This window comes from Tauraco erythrolophus, chromosome 4 (assembly GCF_009769465.1).
Source record: "Tauraco erythrolophus isolate bTauEry1 chromosome 4, bTauEry1.pri, whole genome shotgun sequence".
Classification (NCBI taxonomy): domain Eukaryota; kingdom Metazoa; phylum Chordata; class Aves; order Musophagiformes; family Musophagidae; genus Tauraco; species Tauraco erythrolophus.
The window spans coordinates 66,538,681-66,559,089 of NC_141468.1; the positions used below are offsets into that span (position 1 = coordinate 66,538,681).

Below are 20,409 nucleotides of genomic sequence, written 5' to 3' on the forward strand. Positions count from 1 at the left end.
GAAATGTGACCAACAGGTCAAGGGAGGTGATTCTGCCCCTCTACTCTGGCTCTCGTGAGACCCCACCTGGAATACTGCGTTCAGCGCTGGAGTTCTCAGCACAAGAAGGACATGGAGCTGCTGGAGCAGGTCCAGAAGAGGGCCACGAAGATGATCCGAGGGCTGGAACACCTCTGCTATGAAGACAGGCTGAGAGACTTGGGGCTGTTCAGCCTGGAGAAGAGAAGGCTCCAGGGTGATCTTATGGCAGCCTTCCAGTACTTAAAGGGGGCCTACAGGAAAGCTGGAGAGGGACTTTTGACAAGGGCATGTAGTGATAGGACAAGGGGCAATGGATTTAAACTGAAGGAGGGCACATTTAGATTAGATATATGGCAGTAATTTTTCACTCTCAGGGTGGTGAGGCACTGGAACAGGTTGCCCAGAGAAGATGTAGATACCCCATCCCTGGAAGTGTTCAAGGCCAGGCTGGATGAGGCTTTGGGCAACCTGGTGTAGTGGAGGGTTTCCCTGCCCATGGCAGGGCGGTTGGAACTAGATGATCTCTGAGGTCCCTTCCAACCCTAGCCATTCTATGATTCTAAGAAAACCTCTTCATTCAGCTGTGAAGCCACCAATAAGAAACCCACAGATATGTTAGTGGGATCATTTAGAGTGTCATTTGTTGAAAGAAGGAAAGAAAGGGTACCAAAGGGTACTCAAAGATCTTAAACAATATGGAAGAAGACAGAGTGAAAGACTGATGCCATTGAAATAAGTTTCCTATTTCCTTAACAAGGTCTTTTGAGATAATGGCAAATTAATCCTATTTGGCTGGTAGTGTAATTGCGCTGAGGCAGGATCTCAGATGCTCTTGATAACCTAGAATACTTTCATTAAGCAGGTGCATCATCAGCATTGGATGAAAAACACTAACAAAATAGTTCAAAGGTTCCAGCAGCATGCTACAAAGTGTCAGTTATATGCATCCCAAAGTGCACTATGATTCCTGCACAGCACAAGTTACCCCAGAAATATGTGTCACCAAAGTAGTTTTCAGAAAGATCATTTACTAAACCCAAGACCTGCTGGATCTAGAACTGTCACAGTGCAATATTCACTAAAATCTGGTTAAAAAAATAATGTGACTTTTAAAAAAAAAAAAAAAAAGGAATTAAAGTCTGGCTTTCCAGCTTAAAAAGTTTCTTCTGTTCACACAACAGCAGTATAATTTTCTTCAAAAATAAAAGCAGATACATGTATATATCAAAACAAAACAAGGATTACCTTTCAATGTTTCCAGTAAGTTTTTGGCCACAAACCAACAGATGGCTTCAAAGAAAGGAAATTTGAAAAGATCCGGGGTTTTTAGCCTCTTCTCCATTTCGTAACACCTGAATAAATAGAAACATTACAAAATATGAATGTCTTAATTATAAAATTCATCATTCAACTATGTAATCATTCAAATTGACACAATGTCCAAAATTAAAAAAAAAAAATAAATAGCCATGGTCATGATAAATAAAAGAAGTCAAGTACCACATAGTTAAATCCCAACAAGACCACAGACAAGATTGAACTCTGGTCTCATCCAGGCTCTGACCTTATCAAGTTTGACTGCGGCACTTCTAAGAATAAAGTTGGACTTCATAAAACTAGGATACAAACCCAATGTGTGATCTTTTAACAGATGGAATTTTATCAGGATTCCACTGTAATAAATAAAAACAATATGTTTAGAAGACAGCTCCACATCTTGGACAAAAACTAAATACAGCTGCCCTTAGAGCAATGCTGACTTGAGGACGCTCGTTTCAACTCACACCTGGGCTTGCTCAGTTTTGTTTTACTCACTTATACTAATCTCCAAAGTAGAGTTTTTCTTTTTTTTTTCCTTTATTCACTTAAATTCTTGCATACTTTTCATTTTGCTTTTGAAACAAGCTTTTCAGAAGTGAAATAAGAGTATGTCCTTGATACAGTCTAACTGAAAACGCCACTATTGTCTGTTTGAGAGCCTGTACCGATTTGATCCTGGTTAAGAGCATAAAGAAAAATATCTATTAAAAGAACATCCTATTTACTGAGGAAAACATACAGAAAGATCTGAGACTAACCTGAGCTGCATGCCGATATTGAGGTTGTGCAAAAAATTTCCTCCAAAAGCCATACAATCCTGAGATGTGAGCACAGCGTGAATCCAACCTGAAATGACAGATTCTGAAACTTAATACATACATATAAAATATTCTAAGACTGTTTTTAAATACATATATAAGTAAAAATGCTGTACCTGGAAACAAAAAAAAAAAAACAAAACATGCAATTTGTATTCTGTGCTGGGAACAAATAACCTAAATTTTAACGACACGTAATTTACATTGTTTCAGAAATCTAGTGGAACTGTAGTTTTCAGAAGGAGTTAAGAGCAGATTAAGACATTTTTTACTGAGGGATGCAAAACTGCTAGTGATTTTTCAAGTAAAAATTCCCAAAAGTTTTCCCTTCAATCAACAAATGTAAGTCAGTAGAGGAAAAACATACTGAATAAAAGATAAAAATCATAAAAATAAAATAGAAATTACATTACTTTCAATATTTACATGTTGCTTACAGTAACAGCTGTTTGCTCAACATAAAAAAGTCATTTAGCAATACTGAAGTTTCTTAGACAGGAATCCAGAAGTAGTTTCATTATTTCTTCTAAATACAGTCATCCTAATTCCAGAGTAATTATGATCAATTTAAAACCCAGTCTAGGCACTCTGACTATATAAATTTGCCACATAATTGAAATATTGTCCTTGTGATCTCCACTATTCATAGAATCATGGAATGGTTTGGGTTGGAAGAGACCTTAAAGATCATCTAGTTACAACCCCCCTGCCATGGGCAGGGAACACAGCAAAACATGGCCAACATTTTGCCATCAATCTAGCTGATTACTGCTGGATAATTTCAATTAAGTGCACAAAAGAACATACGATATTAGCTTCTTGATTACAAACAGTTACCTTTAAAATTTATACAGCGCCGCTTTAACATAAACAGAGTTTCTTCCTTCCAGATTTTTTTTTCCTGATTTTACACACACACAGGTGATCTTTTGACAGAAGATGATGGCCATACATTTGTAGATTACTTCATGACTTCACTAAGTGTAGGCAAGATGTACAAACACCAGAAGCTCCCAAACTTAAGGCAAGATCAGACCAAATCACAAGCAGCCATATGTTTAACTACTATGCCCTAATTCAGTCAAGAACAACCAGTTCTAGTTGTCGTGGTACCACATGTAAAGAGACCTGAAACTTATCAACTACGCTGACTAAGCAATATGCCTCCTATGTAGCCTGGGAAGGAAGTTACAGATGGTATATGACAGACCATAGAATACGACTGTACATGCAACCTAAGGGGTTTTTTAATTAATATAATACATTGTTCAGTTTTACTTATGTTCTTTGAGAAGTGCAGTGCAATGAAAATTGCCTTGTATTACCAGCTGCATTTTGCATTTGTTAATATGGTTGCAATTTTTCACTCTTATCATCATCACAGTAGATGAATACTTCTCGCTCTCCAAGGAATACGTATATTTCAGTCCTTTAAACACACATCTTCCCAGACACTGACAAAACTGACAACAAAGCCTCATCACCATTGTATCAACACCAAGGATTTTTATGGCATACCTGTATCAACTAAAGGATTTCTTTTTTTTTTTTTTTTTAAATTTCTACTTGCTATTTTTATGCTGCAGTTTTGATCAAGGTAACAAGGCAAAAAAATTTAGTGTAGACCACACAGAATATATTGAATAATATTTAAATAACTCTCAAGAGCCTCTCAGTAGGTGCTATTCATCTACATGCAAGATTAATTTTTGAATCATAAGTCTACTCTGAACATATTTCAGAGATCATAAAATAATTATGACATCCACTAGCAGCAGTGCAAGCAGGAACAGCAAAAGTGATTTTCAGTAGAGATCAGGGGTTTTTTTAAAGCCTTTAATCAGTCTTATAGAATTTCCAATTTTTTAAACACCTGTCTTGAAACTTAGTTTAATTTACTGGGTCTTACACTATACTCTATCTTATATATATGAATGTTTGTGTGTATACACACGTGCATGTATGTATACATACATTTACATTAAAAAGTATGATTTTATGCATATACACACAAATACACGTATATATTAGAGATTATCATTTTATGATACTTTTCTTTTTGGCCACGTTATAGTGAGAGCTCAGATTCAGTCGATTACTTGGGAAGCAATAACTGTTTTCAAAGATCCATGGGTCACCATAAAGTTCTTCGTTTTGTAATTCTGCATTCTTTGTTCACAGATGTGTGACCTTACACTTAGATCAACGGAAAATTAATGTCATCTCTTCCCAAAAATACATAGTTTTAAAAAGCTCTGGGTGTTCAGGAATGTTACGTGCGTATATAGCTCCTTACCTTATAGTATTTGTTCTGCACAAGCCTTGAACTAAACAGTAAACACTAAACCTCACAGGTAGAGAACTGAGCTATGAGAAAAATGTGGCAGTCTGTCTAGGAAGTCCATGACAGAATAAGGTATGGAACATAATCTTCAAGGCTTATTCCAGAAGCAGAATCCATGCACCATTTTCCTTCTATGTGTATTTAAAGAGCTTTTCCCAAAAAATGGAAGATAGTATCCAGTATAAATATTTTCATTATTTTATTGTTAAAGTATTTATATGGATGGGCTGGATACGTGAAAATACAAGAAATTAACTGGCAATCGCTTTATTGGCAAAATATGGTTTGATTTATTAACAACATCTAAGTTTATGGTATGTGAGAGTTTTGGAGGGAAGTGGGTGGTATGTTTTGTTTGTAGAATTTTTCTGTGGTTTTTTAAACAGATAAAAAAGTTTAATTGTCTTGGTGTCTCTCACTTCTTAAAAACATCCTGTAATTTACCAGATGCTACTAGATGACAGTTACAAGAAATGTTGTTAAAGAAAATCAGAAAAGACCATGTCTCTGCATCATTCTTAAAGGAAAGTGCTGAAACGAATTTATGAAATCCACAGTTTCATAAACTGTATCTACAAATATCCTTTTATTTTTAATGAAAGGAATTAACATATAAATTCAATTATATATTCTTCAATTTTATTTAGAGACACCTTCATTTTGATTCAGCAACTCTCCACAGGCTCTACCACAGTTTATATTTCCTGCTGACAGAAAACAAAAAATGGAAAATCAAACCAAAATCCACCCAACTTTTATTTTTAATCACCTCGCCTACACTATAGGTCCACGTGACGATTTTATAATAATTTTGCCTAGTAGGTCTTACAATACCCAAAAGCTGTAAAAACAAAATTGTATTATAAAATTAAGATAAGAATTCAGTCTGGATACCTATCAGATGGTGAACAATGTGTGTTCTATGAATTGGAACTATTTCCCTGATATCAAAACTAAGCTTTAATTTGTTGTCTTATAATTGGGTAACAGACACCCTTTACCTCCTATTAACTGTTATTGCCTGATTGAATGGCAATCTAAAAAGCTAATTACTTGTTTTAAAATTTCTAAATTTTTTCTTATTCTCTCTTATCCAAAATTTTAGGAGAAACCAAATGTTGATAACACAATCACTTTAGGATACTCTTAATTCCTAGTGATAAGGGTAAAATCTTACCTGTTGGAACAAATAAAGTATGTCCTTGCTTCACAACACATTTGTAACATTTGTCAACCTTGTCCCCAAAATACACTTCACTCTGGGTGACAGATGAACTCCAAGACTCATACAGAGCCAAATTTTCATCAGTGGGCTTGATCAAATAAAATATTTTCTCACCCTATTAAACAAAAACATCAAATAAATAAATGAATGTGCTCCCAGAGGCATACTACAATCTCTGAGTCATTCCTAATAAAGTAATAGATTGATCTAAATGGTAAGTATTCCATATTTCCACTGCGGAACATTAGGGCTTCCTAGTCTCAGTGTTTCACAACTGTACTCCACCAAAAGGTTAGCCAATAGTACACTAGCCAGCTGGTGTCTTGTGATGTAAAAGAAGCAAATGAACCAACCAAAATTTTTCACTGGAGTATAAAAAATTCCAGCTTTTACGAACAATTTATGAGTATGCACACAAATGCCAAATGAGAAAACATACGACAAAACCACTTTGCCTCTTCCATGATGTATACATAGTCGAAGTTTGTGAGAATAAAAAATTGAGTACGTCAATATTTTTCATTCTTTTTTTTATACTAAAACCCCACCATATCACCTACCAATCTACTAAAATGATCAGTCAACCCATTACAGTTTAGAATTCACCAACAGCATGCTAAAATAAAAGCATTAAAATCCAACATCAACAACCAGTAATTTGCTTTCCAACCTCTCCCCTGGCTTTTTAGCATGTAATTTCATACGGGTGATAGTGCCACGGTAGAAAGCTGCACACTGAATAAATTTTGTTTCAGTCAGAAATCAAGAAGCCTTCATACCCAGAGAACATGGTACCAAACTGATGTTCCTCCAAAATCGATATGAAAATCAGTATAGCTGTCCTGGACACCCATCAAGCAATACTTCTGAACAAAAGGCTTCGGGAAGACAGAATCATCTGGCCAATAATTTTCCACCCATGAAAGCTTTCTGGCAATATCTGGTACTTCCACTAATTCAGACATCCTTTTAAAATAAACAAAAAACAACCATAAATATAATCAAGAGTAAGCACACCTCATTTTAAATGACAGCTTTAAATTTTTTCTTTCCTACAAAGTCATTATTTATGACTTAATTAAAATGTTTTAGACTCACATTACATCACAGTAGCGGTCTGCATAAAATATGCAGCCTCCTACCTTTCCCACTACAGACATTATATTCCTACACATACTGTTCAACTTAGCGAAAACCCACTTCCTGCATTCAAGGAACTGAAGTCAATACTCACTTTGTGTCCGAGAATTCCAGGCTGATCACATTCAATACTTTTGGTCGATCAGGATTTGTGAAATATTTAATATAGTTATGGAGCTTCATTTTACTGTCAGCTTGTCTTGCTACATCTATTACATCTATCACTTTGTCGCCACCTGTGAAAAATAGGATGACCTTCTTAAACCTGTCTCAGATAAAAAGAGCCAATCAAGGCATTTAAGAGAAATTTTACCTCTTTCCAGTCTTTATCAACACATTTCTGCACAATAACTCCACTACTAATAGCGCTCTCTTGGAAAAATAAACCCACTTTTATTAGGTCTAACTTGCTATAATCAGGTAAGGACAGAACTAAAAACATTCTGAAAATACATCCACTTTCCTGTTAACCAAAAAAAAAAACAAAAAAAAAAAAAGGCAGTATAGAATAACCGCAACTGGTTTCAAAAAAACTTGGGTTTGTGACTGCAATTGGAAAGACTAGTGTAAAGAAAGTTATCAAGGCAGATTTATTCCTCACTCTTCCTATTAATCATCACCACAGCACTTGAATATTTAACACAAAGACCACTGAGAATTCTTTACAAATAATAAATCCTACTGCATACAGTTTGTAATTCTTAGCAAACTGCACTAAACCTGCGCCATAATTGGTAAGTTTTTAATGTTAAAAACTATGCAGGTACTCCTTCACAAACATTCTACAAGCTGACCTCCACCCTCTTTACATGCATGCATAACCTTTAAGCACACAGTAATTTCACTGAATAATTAAGTCATTGAGTGTGCTTCACTTCTGAAGACAATAAGGATTGGTTTACACATCACATATTTTAAAGTAATACATCTGAGATCTAGACAAGCAAGAAGCAACCTTTAGCCAAGGGAAAGGACTAACAACATCATTATAATAACAACTGGCTTATGTCCATTTAGTTATACAACGATCAAATTAGACAATTAATTTTGGAATTCTGGAACGTATCTAGATGTACATTATAAACATAATTACTTTAAAATTGCAAGTTAGTATCATCTTGACAAATTCCAGTAAGAAAAGTATTTATTCCGTTTTCTTATTTTTAATTTCAATAATAGAAAGGTAAATCTGTGGTATTTCCATTTTTTTCCCTAAATTGGAGAACCTAGCAGGTCAAAATACATGCATAAGGTGGAGAAGACCAAGTTTCTCTCTGATTCTTGAAGAGGTAGTATTCCAAAAGAAAAGATTCAGAAGTATCAAAATGAAAATTACACTTCAAAGCAAAAAACATTACTGTTTATAATCATCATAATGGTAACAACATTCCGTACGACCACATATTTCCTCTATTCTGGTGCCATTGTAGAACGCTGATGCACAGAAAACCTACTTTCAGCACACATCATTATAGTAGGTTATCACAAGAACACAGATGAGGCCATACACAGACTTCCCAACTGTACTATATGTTAATGGAAATGTCATGCCACAACTGGATCAGTCTCCATTTCTCTGTACTGTACCCTCACACGAGGTTGAAACAAGTACAGGCTGTTAAGAGATCTGATAAGAAAGAAATGGTCCTTGGGAAGCTCTAGCTCTCCCACTAAAGTAAGTAACAGTGGACAAACTTCCAGGAAGAAAGATTTAATTCAGAAATGCCGATTTGCTGAGCCCAAAACATTAAGTTTTGCAATATCCTAACCAATGATTAAGCTTCATTGATTGTGTGATCAATTCAATTAGCACAAAGAGAACAATCTTTTAAAGCATTATATTTTACTGGTTTACAACATGTAGCAAAAAAAAACCCCTAGCATTCCATGTTTAGCTTGCACCAAAATTAACATGTTTGAAAGTTGAAAAGTAAGGCTGTACTATGACATGACAGACCGACAGAAAAAAAAAACCACCAACCACCATAGCTCTAATTTTACTCTCTGCTAGTCTTCTGGTTAGAAATAATGCAATTTAGAATACCTATTTAGCATCCTGGAAACTCTTACAATCATGCAAATATTTATTTTAATTTACAGACAGGATCATTTGTAAGTACTCCAGAGTGACTCTTACCTACATAGCGTTCCACATCTAAAACGGAGAAAGTTGGTGGTGGAAGTCTAAGCCCCAGACCATCTAATTTAGGAACCATAATGGGAACATCAAACCCATGTTTCTCCAAGTATCTTTGTGTCAACTGGCTTCCATGCATTTTCAAAATGACTTCATCAGCACTGGTGGAAAGAAATAACAGAATATCAGGAGAACACTGAAGAAAAAAAAAAATGTCACAGTTTGGGGCAGGACATATGGGAATGGCTACATTTGAATACAAAAGAAGTAGATGCAGTACAATTATATTAAACATCTAATCAAAAGACAAAGAAAGTTAACTAAACCAGCAACAAAATGTTTAGTGTCATACATAACTTGGGAACTCAGTCTTTCTATACAACTGAACACAGTCATTTAAGAGGATGGGGAAAAAGAATCCTCAGAGAAGGCATTAAAGTACATTTTGGTAACAACAACAACCACCTCCTTCAAAGAATTGTAAATCATTATGTTTCAGTGAGATAGTCAACCACAGAGAGCTCAGGTTGAAAGTGCAACCATGTGTCTCCACTTTCCTCTGAAGCATGTGTGAACAGATAGGCTACCAGCTCACATAAATGTTCCATGTTATTCGGAATGAAACTGAGGACTATTCCTGGACTAGAGGAACAGACAGACAATATTCTGACTGTTCAGGCACAAAAAAAGCAAAACAAAACCCAACCACTCTTGTTACTGCCCCCACTCCCCTACAAATCCAAACAAACCTCCAAAAACTCAAACCCCTCATACATTGTGGAGCAGTCTCGACAGATAACATATCCCAGTGCAAAGCCGAACACGGGAAGCTACCAAATGAGAAGGCAAATGCATCCATCCGAAACAGGAATGGGGCAGGAGGAGATTTTAAAGGAGGAAGAGGACATCCCTGACCTTCATTTTCTGAAGCAGATAAATGTTTGTCACCTCCTCTAAGACAGACTCAGCCGACAAAGTTTCTCTATTTTTTTCACGGAAACATGTGAGTAAACCTCTGTACCTTGGGAAAGAGCGAGCCCGCAGCTGTTTAACGAAGGTCCGTGTTCCAGCCTGCACCGGTTTGGAACCATCATCCAATTCTGTGTAGTCATGTCTGTGCCAGTTCCTCCTCTTCTTCACTACAAGTTTCAGAAGGATTAAACTTTGAATTAGGTAAATCAGATGGCTCAGATTAGCAGTCATCCGTCAGTGAGCCAGACATACCTCAATTACATTACAACGATTAACAAATCTTATTGTTTATGCAGGTGACACTCTACTTATCCGCAACAAATTAAATCTTCAGGACACCTGACAGTGAGAATGTCTTCTATGTGAGAACCTCAATGCACATTACACATAATGATTTAAGACTCATATCCAGTGCAGAACAGGTCAACAGCAGCAGCCTGAAAGTTGTCCAACTCTAAAAAGTCAGCAAGAAAACTAGAAATAGAACTTCAATTTCCTAAAGCTCAGACTTTTTTTGTTTTAATAAACACATGAATCATACCTGTTCAAGATTCACAGACTTCACTTTATGTATTAACACAGAATTAACAGGACTTAGTCCCATTGTGCTATCTCATGAGCATACTCATATCCAGCCTGATAATACTAGTACTGGTCACTACCACGTGCTTTTTGAAACCAAACCACCTTTCTTTTATCCACTGCTTATGTCTCCATAACAGTTTTGGGTGTAAACTATTTTGGGCAGGTGTGATCTTTACTATACAAGCACAATACATATAACACAAGCATTCCACTCCAAAACAATCAACTTCTGAGCTGTTTGAAACTTTAATGCACTATTACAACATATTAACAAAGAACAAAGCATAAATTAATGTTCTATTACAATTTTGAAACAGACAGTTCAATAGCAACTAAATTGCATTTTTAACAGTTCCCTATATTTAAAGGGCCGAGTAACAAGAAAAAATATGTCATAGAAATATGTCATAGAATCATGGAATGGTTTGGGATGGAAGGAACCTTAAAGATCATCTAGTTCCAAACCCCCTGCCATGGGCAGGGACACCTTCCACTACGTTAGATTGCTCAAAGCCTCATTCAACCTGGCCTTGAACACTTCCAGGGATGGGGCATTCACAACTTCTCTGAACCTGTTCCAGTGCCTCACCACCCTCTGAGTGAAGAATTTCTTTCTTAGATCTAATCTAAATCTCCCCTCTTTCAGTTTAAAGCCATTACCCCTCGTCCTATCACTACATGCCCTTGTAAAAAGTCCCTCTCCAGCTTTCTTGTAGGCCCCTTTTAGGTACCATAAAGCTGCTAGAAGGTCTCCCCAGAGCCTTCTCTTCTCCAGGTTGAACAATCCCAGTGCCCATTGCCAGGTCATATTGAACTTCTCATCAAACACCCCCAAGTCCTTCTCCCCAGGGCTTCTCTCAATCCATTCTCCACCCAGCCTGTACCCGTGCTAGGAACTGCCCTGACTCATATGAAGGACCTTGCACTTTGCCTTGTTGAACTTCATGAGGTTCACACAGGCCCACCTCTCTAGCCTGTATCCCTTCCCTCCAGAGTGTCAACCACACCACACAGCTTGGTGTCATCAGTAAACTTGCTGAGGGTGCACTCGATTCCACTGTTCAAGTCACTGACAAAGATATTAAAAAACGAGTCCTAATACTGACCCCTAAGGAACGCCACTTGTCACTGGTCTCCACTTGAACATTGAGCCATTGACCGCAACTCTCAGAGTGCCACCATCCAGTCAATAAAAACCCAAACATTCTCAAAAAACAAAACAGACATTCTCATAAAAACTGTTTGTGTTGGTCTCCCCATGACAAATGATAGATACACAAATGAGAAAAAAAAAACAACTATTTTCATAGAATCATAGAATGGTTTGGGTTGGAAGGGATCTTTAAAGATCACCTAGCTTACCACCCCCGCTGCCATGAGCAGAGACATCTTTTACTAGATCTGGTTACTCAAAGCCCCATTCAACCTGACCTGGGAACCCTTCCAGGGAGGTATGAGGCAGCCACAACTTCTCTGGGCAACCTGTTCCAGTGTCTCACCGCCCTCATAGCAAAGAATTTCTTCATTACATCCAACCTAAACCTACCCTCTTTCAGTTTAAAACCGTTATCTCTTGTCTTATCACTATAGGCCTTGGTATCAAGTCATCTTCTTTCTTATAAGCCCCCTTTATATATTAAAAGGCTGTATTTTAGAGCATTGTAAGCTGTATGCTGCCTCCCCGTTCAAATTTTTTGGCTTTAAGTGAAGCAGAGGACAAAGCGACTTACGACATCATGGTGAACTTACTGTCTGTCTTCAAATTTTCATTATTTTGTGACAAATTATTTCATAATAGTTATTTCATTAATTCACCTTAATCAACCACTCATTTTGTATCTTCATTTATAAAGAACACAAGCTTACTACTATGAAAGGAAAGCCTCAGTTGTATCATCCGTTTGTTAGCAAAATGCACTTTGAAACACTTTGTCTAAACAAATAAATCTGTATCTCTTGTTCTCAAACATTCGACAGGCTGAGAAGCCTCAGCAAAAAGGATTGTCACCTCATCATCTGGGAAACAAACTCCAACAGTGCTGAACTTGCTACCTTTCTACTGACTTAACAGCATATCACTTACCACACTAAGAAACATACTAAGGGTACAGTAATTTTTAGGTTGCGTTCCAACCTTTCCTAAAAAAGCCAAACTCTGCTCCACAGCATTAGATAGTTGCTACTGGAAGACTTAAATTATAGATCTGGTCTCAGTAAATCTAACTAATATTAAGCAGAAATTTAGTTACATCTGCCGAGGAAACACAGAAGAGGGAAAAGCTACTGCTACTTGTCAACACAAATGGTGTTTTACAGGCATACACAAAACAGCCTGCAATGCAAATACAACACCCAGCTAAACAACTATTATTAAAAATTTGAACTTTATGGAAGAGCTCATCCTTAAGTTTACCAAAGTCACAATGCACCCAAAATCTACAAAAAAGCACCAGCAATACTGAAAACACAGCTAACAGTAACAGGAAGCTAAAGATTTAAGAAGGGGGAAAAAAAGTTGTAGCTTCTAAAGAGAAAAAAAAATGCTGCTTCTCCAGAAAATACAGTTGTTCATATAGGAATAACTGGCATCTTTTAGTCATTACACATAAGAGGTAATTATTCCTATAGATAAGCTGTGACAAAACGTACCCTTTAGAAGACATTTAAGAGAACAAACTGACATTTATAGCTATTTGCTAACCTGAAAACCAGTGCTGAAGAGCCTGCTTAATGAGCCAACTATCCAAACACAGTAAAACTTCATAAATAATGAAGGCAAGTTTATTAACTTTTCAAAGGTATTTTCTCAGTCATAAATAATAATACAAGAAATTAGTGGCTAATACTAATTTGCAATAGAGTAGTTTCTCATAAATACACTGCTGTTACAACAACTCATTAAAACTGTAAGATGACACAGCTGCTTAAGAGACTTACAGCTGAAAACCACCTTTTAAAAATCTGTCTTTCCAACACTTAAAACCTAGAAATTAAAGTCCTTCTTTTGTTTTACATAGTTAGTACTTGGCAACACACATCATCCTTCCATAAGTAAGAGAACACTAAAGAACAGAAAACTGAAATGGAAACTTTTACTGTTTATATCTCTTAATTCTAGAGTTTTTATAACCCCTTAAGACATTACAGTAACAGTTGCAAGAAAAATAATGTAACTGAATGGATCCTCATGTCCAAATCAAAAAAACAAAACCAGACAAAAACACCACCAAAACCAACTACATAAGTTGAAATGCACATACAACACCTCCCTCTTTCAATCACTCCAAAGTAGTGGACAGATCTAGTGTTCACCCTTGCTGCTCCTGAAAACTGAGGCACGACCCACCCTGACAATACTAAAAATATACACACTAAAAGTACAGTAGACAGTTGCAGGGGGACACTGAGAAAAAAAAAAAAGAACATGCTGGAAATTTTCATTAAAAGTAAGCAGAAAGCTATTTTTTCCTTATACACTCAAACCAGCAGGCCAGTAACAGCACCTACTTCAGGCAAACACTATTCCTTGCCTTCTCACACTGCGAGTCTGCCTCAGAGGTCACATGCTACATTTCAAATGGGGACCATCAAGAATCATAGAATGGCACAGGCTGGAAGGGACCTCAGAGATCATCTAATCCAACCTCCCTGTCATGGGCAGGGACGCCTCTCAACTAGACCAGGCTACTCAAGGCTCCATCCAACCTGGCCTTGAACACCTCCAGGGAGGGGGCATCCACAACTTCTCTGGGCAATTTATTCCATAGTCTCACCACCCTCGTACTGAAGAATTTCTTCCTAAAATCTAATCTAAATCTGTTCTCCTTCAACTTAAACCCATTTCCCCTTGTCCTATCAGTGGACACTCTTGTAAAAAGTCCCTAAGTCTTGTACATCGTCCTTTAGGTGACTCCCAGTGACCACAAAGGCAAGAGAAACGTTAGTGTAGGAAGACAGAAAAATGTTGAGGAGCATACCTAAATCATAGAGTAGCACTTCTGAGGCCTGGAACATCATCTCATATTGTCAGTTCAGATCAAACACCGTCATTACTACCACAGACAAAAAAACCCAGGTGGGAGGGTATTTACAGAATTTGAGAAGGTAAAATTGGATTGAGAAAGTAACGTCTTGCCAACCACAGTCCTGTTAACATTTACTGTACTCGTGTTCTCTTAAAGCTCTGGATTCTAAGTCTGGTGACAGACCTGACTCTCAGCATTCATGTGAATAGAGCATTTTCAGACTTGAGGATTACTGAGAAAACTTTTGAAAACAACAAAATATAATATGAAGACTCTAAACTAAATAAGCTAAGAAAACAATTGCTTTTTTTTTTAATTATTTAGGATTCTAAGATTAATTATTTAGCATTTTACACACATGGCTGCTTAATAAAGGTCTTGTAAAATTGTTGCTCTTCCAAATGAAGAGGATTTATTTTTGTTTGAAATACAAGAAGAAGTTGATTGGTTAATTTGATCTTTACATCTAACTGTGCAGTAGCTTTCTTTTCATTATTGGATAATGATATAATATATAAAATATACATAATTAATTTTGTGGGATACTGAAAGTAACCATCCATTTGGTAGTATGACGCATGTGTTTCTTGTAAATTTTTTGCATCACATCACTTGATTAGATGGAATTATATACACAAGAGCCTACTGAAATCACAGATACACTTGCCCCCTTAAACAGTTGAATTTTTGTTTCTTTCAAAAATCCTTTAGATAATGGGATATTAGAATACGAAGTTGTAAATAAAAATGCCTTTTTTTTTTTTTTTTTTTTTTTTTTACTTAAAGACACAATTTCATATGATTGAAGCACTCTGGAGCATTGCTGCAACACTCTAAGTCATGAGACATCATCAGTCTCTCTGAACACTAAGTAGTGCCCAAACCACAACTATCTTAGATTTGATTCTAACAGCTTAGCTGAGAACAATTAATAAAATTTGAGGTGAAGACATATTTCAACATATCACCTCCGCTTGGGTTGATAAGTGACATGTCTGAAGCTTCTACTAAATCTACATGATCTACTTACTTGAGGCAATGTGAAATAATAAAGATAATTTTTACCACAGATTCTTGTCTTTTTGAAAAGACAACACAAAAATCACTCTCATCTCACTGTCAAATTGCAGCAGGTGAGACAGAGCTGGCATTAGAGCTAGCAGCCTCTGCATTACAAGAAAGGTTATTCACAGGCAGCACAGTGAAGTGTACTAGTTCTCCTAAATCAACAAAAGAAAAGAAGTTTCATGTTTACTAGCTTATTATTCTGAAAGTCTGATATGATCCTCTTTCTACTGCTCCTCCTAGTCCCTCTATCCCACAGAAAAAAATAGGTAGAAAAGTGGGAAAAGAAATGGCTGTTATTTGTATTCTGATTTACAGGACACATATGCAGATTTTGAACTGAAAACAACAACCAGAATACTAAAAACTACAAGCATTTATCTTACCTTTTAGCCTCTTAACCCTGAATTCACATACTACACAAGATACATACTATGCAACATATATTGATTACATCAGTAAGTCATGTTTTATCACCTTGCTTATACTCCACAAGACTATCAGTGAGGGTGCAGGGGTTTTAAACTCACTTCTAAATGGTAAAGTAAATTCAGCTTTGAAAAGATTCTAGATCTTAAGTCACTGCTGACTATAAATCATTATGTGCTCCTCAAGCAAAAAAAAACCACCCAAAACATCACACAGAAAACACAAATGACCATGACTTAGTGCTTGGACGTTAAAGACACATTGTGCGTATAAACATTTTTCAGGTCTGAACATAGAAACTTAATTCACTGTTGGAAAGGTGAAACTCATTTATACATTGTTTCCTTTTGAGAATAGAAGTCATGGAGAAGAATCTAGGGAGTTGGACAAAGCAGTATCCTTTCACTAGTTACAAAAAGACAAAACTGTCACATCTATCCACTGCAGATCTCCAAAAGCAAATTTATCTACTGAGAGGAGAAACAAGAGGTCTCTTGCTGCTCTGTTCCACAGACTTTTCTAGCAACTTATGAAATTGCATAAGGAAATTGGTGGAAACTTGTTTATAAATCAGAAACCTGAAATTTGGAGCTCTGTAACCCTCAAGGACATAAATAGAAAAAAAAAAAAAAAACAACACCAACCAAACAAAACAAAACAAAACCCAACAAAAAACCAACCACAGTAAATTCATGTTCTCTGATTTCACTGGACTGTTGTGGCATACAGCCTACGATTATCAAGAAAGGTAGGACAGTTAACTCCTATATTTTTCTCAACGTAGCTTTCCTAGGTATTAGAATTTTTTGTTTAAAATATAGGAACCTTAAGCCATGTTTTGGATTTTCCTTTTTTTTTTTTTTAAAAAAAAAGAAAGGTATTCCTAATTTTCATTTTCTCACTCTGTCAAGTCCAGATTGTTTTCTTCTAGCTTGATTTCTCTAATCTATAGCAGTGGCTTATATTTTATTCTATCTGGAACAGGATAGAATGAAGGACCAAGGAACCTTTCAGGATGGTTTGGTTTGGATTGTGGGGTTTTTTTATCAGCTCAGTCAGTCATGTAGAACCAGGACCTTCTAAATAATCAAACTCATCTTTAATGTTCTTCTAAACAGTCTTTCCCAACTGTACCTGAAGAGAAAACAGAGTGAAAGTATAAAATAAAATTTGAATAACCCATACTTACTTAGAGAAGGTCCATGGAGAATCGCACAGTTGGGACAATGGTATAAATCAATGTCAACAGCATGGTGCTCCTCTACCCCAACGCAGCTGGAATAATATTTTTAAAATGTTAATGAGAATACATTCAAGATCTATTTTTCAAGCTAAAAAATAATTAAATCTGAAGTTTTCACCAGAACATGCTTAGTCTACAAAATTGTAATGAGATACCAAATTATCTCAACTACTAGCTTGCCACATAAGTTTTGGGTAATAATTTGTTTATCATTGAACAAAGAATGTCATTTAAATTTAAAAAAAAAAAAAGGAAACTAATCAAATTTCTTTTAAAATGAGTCCGCAATACATACCATTACCCCTCATTCCCCAAAAAGCTTTGATCCCAATTACAGGAAACAGTTTATGCAAAATCATTCAAGCAATTTTCCTTATAAAAGTTACGATTTCAAAAAAATTCTGAAGTCCGTGTGCTTCAGTCCTTCAATTTATAGATGATAGTATGGATTTTTTTTCTTGTTTTTTTCTTTTCTTTTTCTGCAAAAAGCACGTAACTGACTCCTACCCTCATGACAAATCAGTGAAGAATACTTCCATGTTCTTGCTGAAATCTTTACATCACTAGTACTAGCTATGTAAGTTACACCAGCGACCACGCAAGTCACTTTGCAGAAGTGTTTTTGTTTTAAAATAGCAACAAGTATTTCAAAGAGCATTTGAGAGATATAATGCTTTCCCGGTGCACGTTTTTTGCCAGATAAAACAAAGCAGGACTAAAGTTGAAGATTTTTTTTTCAGTCACGACAGTCACTGAAGAACAGTCACGACAAAGCATTTACACTGCTGTATATCTAAATAACACCATTTTAAAGTCAAAATTAAGTAGGTTTTCTTAGAAGTCGAAATGCTAGAGGTTAACTGGAGATGTGCTTTTGCTCAAAGTTCTCAAGAAAAAAAAAGAAGGTAATCCCTACTTGCTGGTAGAATCTGAATCCTCACAGAGTTCCTTCTCTCACAAGTTCATTGACACTTACAAAATCGCTGACTTTATAATACAGAAGCAAGACCACAACGTTGAACATTTACACCAAAATCAGGTGTTTATGTTCAGCACATTCTAGTAACACGAGAACTTGAACACTACTCCATTCAGGTAACCCGTTTCATATCAAAAGTGTAATGACAGTTTAAACACTGAAGCTTTGAAACGACCCAGCTACAAGAAGCCTTTTCCCTAGCAGCCGAGTGCCAAAACTGCTGATGCGCTCCAGTAAGTGTCAGTAGATACTGCCAAAACAATACACTGAACAGTCTAGCGTTCAAAGCGCACCAATGAGCACATCAAATCTGAAACTGAAGAGCATCTCCCATGTAACTATCAATGACAAGCACACCATTCTGAATTCTCTGTAAACAGATTCAGCTGATCCTTCCACTTCTCCAGTCGCCACATACCACATGAAATTTAAAAATTATATAGTGCTTTTATATACATACTATTTTAAATCTAAATACAAAACTCAGCTGGCACAGCTCATCACAATTCTTGCAATATTTAGTATCTGTTTTAAGACCACAACTACGGGAATTGTTACTACATGAAAATTCATCTGACATATAAACAAAAGAAAGGCAGAAGCAGCCTTTAGAAATGCATGTCCCATTTCCTTCTGCTTGTCTTCTCTCTCTTTTTATAGAATAGATGAGTGACTCATAATCCTATGTATTATGAGAAAACTATTTTAAAGTTTATGCTCTAAAAGCCCCAAATGAGAAGGCTCGTTTCGTATATCCTTAGGAATCCCATTATTTTAACTAAATTTCTGATTTTTGAACAGCTAAAGATATTTATGTTGGACTGTATCTTGACGAAGCTTGCACAATTTTTCAATGAAACACAGTGCTTCATGGGAAAACTTTACTTACTCCCTTTCCTTTTTGTTAGTGTGGTATTGTATCTGACACATTCACCATATCACCCCAAACAGATTGTCTTGTTGACTACTAGTAAGAACTTTGCATCAAAGTAGAGTAAAAATACCTTCAAGCTTTGACACCGTTTGTCATGCTCTGTTTAAGAACGTTAATTTTATTGTCTCTTATAGCCTGAAAATACAGCAGGAATTCTGTTAAGTACTAAACACTTTCTCTGACTTGGTTAATTCCATAATGTTCCATGATGGGACATGGGGTTTTGTGTACAGAGACAGCAGGCAACACTGGAATAGTATTGGAATAGCTGGAATAGCCATTCAATAAAGAAAGTACACACTTTCGGCCTACTATTTATGCTCTAAACTCAGAGATAACTAGAAAGATAAAACACTAACTGTGAGGTACTGGAAGTGAATCTAGCAGCAGACACCTGACCGATGCGAAGGGCAAAAGAGGTGCCAGGACCTGCAAGAACAAGCATTGCCAAGGATGCCACAGAGCACATCGATAACGTACAGTACCAACCATCACAAGTCACTCTCCTGTGTCCTGGTCTCCAACGTACACAGATGAACCTGACATTAATCATTCTGGCTACTAGCAATCAATCAATTACTGTGCTAAGTGCGATTTCAGACCTCAAGCATCAAAGCAAGGTCACCAAGAGGTAGCAGAGAGCCTGGAAAGCATTAACAAACACAGTGACACTCCCAATCCACTGATGTTTTACTGAATGAAATATCATTATTATCCTTCACCTCGCCATCCATTTGGGTTGAAATGTCTTTAGTATATATTACCTAGTTTCTGAATTGCTCATCTCCTGCAGGGAGGCTGTGGAGTAATCCTCAGGAATGGTGAGAAGTTTACAGTATTACAACATAAAACCAAGATATAATAATAAAAGAAACATCTGTAGAAAATTGCAAAATTACATGTCTAATTCTGTTCATGAAGATGGAAGGCCTGAACAGGCCCAATTTTACTTGAAATGGTTGTACAAGCAGTAGCAAGATAGAAAAATTTAGTTAAAAATAGATTCCATGATATCTGTCTCTGAGTCATCAGACTTTCATAACCTCCCCGAGATGTCTAAAATCAAGGCAAGGTCAGCAAGAGGTAGTAGAAGAATCAAGGAAGTGCTGAGTTTTTCCACATACAAGAACATACTCATCCCTGGCAAGTGAAGAAATCCCTTGCTAAAATTC

At 36.4% G+C, this 20,409-nt stretch overlaps 1 protein-coding gene across 3 annotated transcripts in view; it reads right to left on the reverse strand.

Moving 5' to 3' along the window:
• The window catches only part of KDM7A (lysine demethylase 7A), a 72,705-nt gene that overhangs the window by 24,970 nt on the left and 27,326 nt on the right, over positions 1-20,409 (reverse strand). For all 3 annotated transcript variants that reach the window (XM_086611180.1, XM_086611181.1, XM_086611179.1), the window contains exons 2-9: positions 17,271-17,356; positions 10,027-10,144; positions 9,006-9,166; positions 6,963-7,104; positions 6,508-6,694; positions 5,681-5,843; positions 2,100-2,187; positions 1,267-1,373 (exon numbers count right to left, since the gene is read on the reverse strand). In XM_086611180.1, coding sequence (XP_086467306.1) covers positions 1,267-1,373; positions 2,100-2,187; positions 5,681-5,843; positions 6,508-6,694; positions 6,963-7,104; positions 9,006-9,166; positions 10,027-10,144; positions 17,271-17,356 — 1,052 coding nt within the window. The remainder of the gene's footprint in view (positions 1-1,266; positions 1,374-2,099; positions 2,188-5,680; positions 5,844-6,507; positions 6,695-6,962; positions 7,105-9,005; positions 9,167-10,026; positions 10,145-17,270; positions 17,357-20,409) is intronic.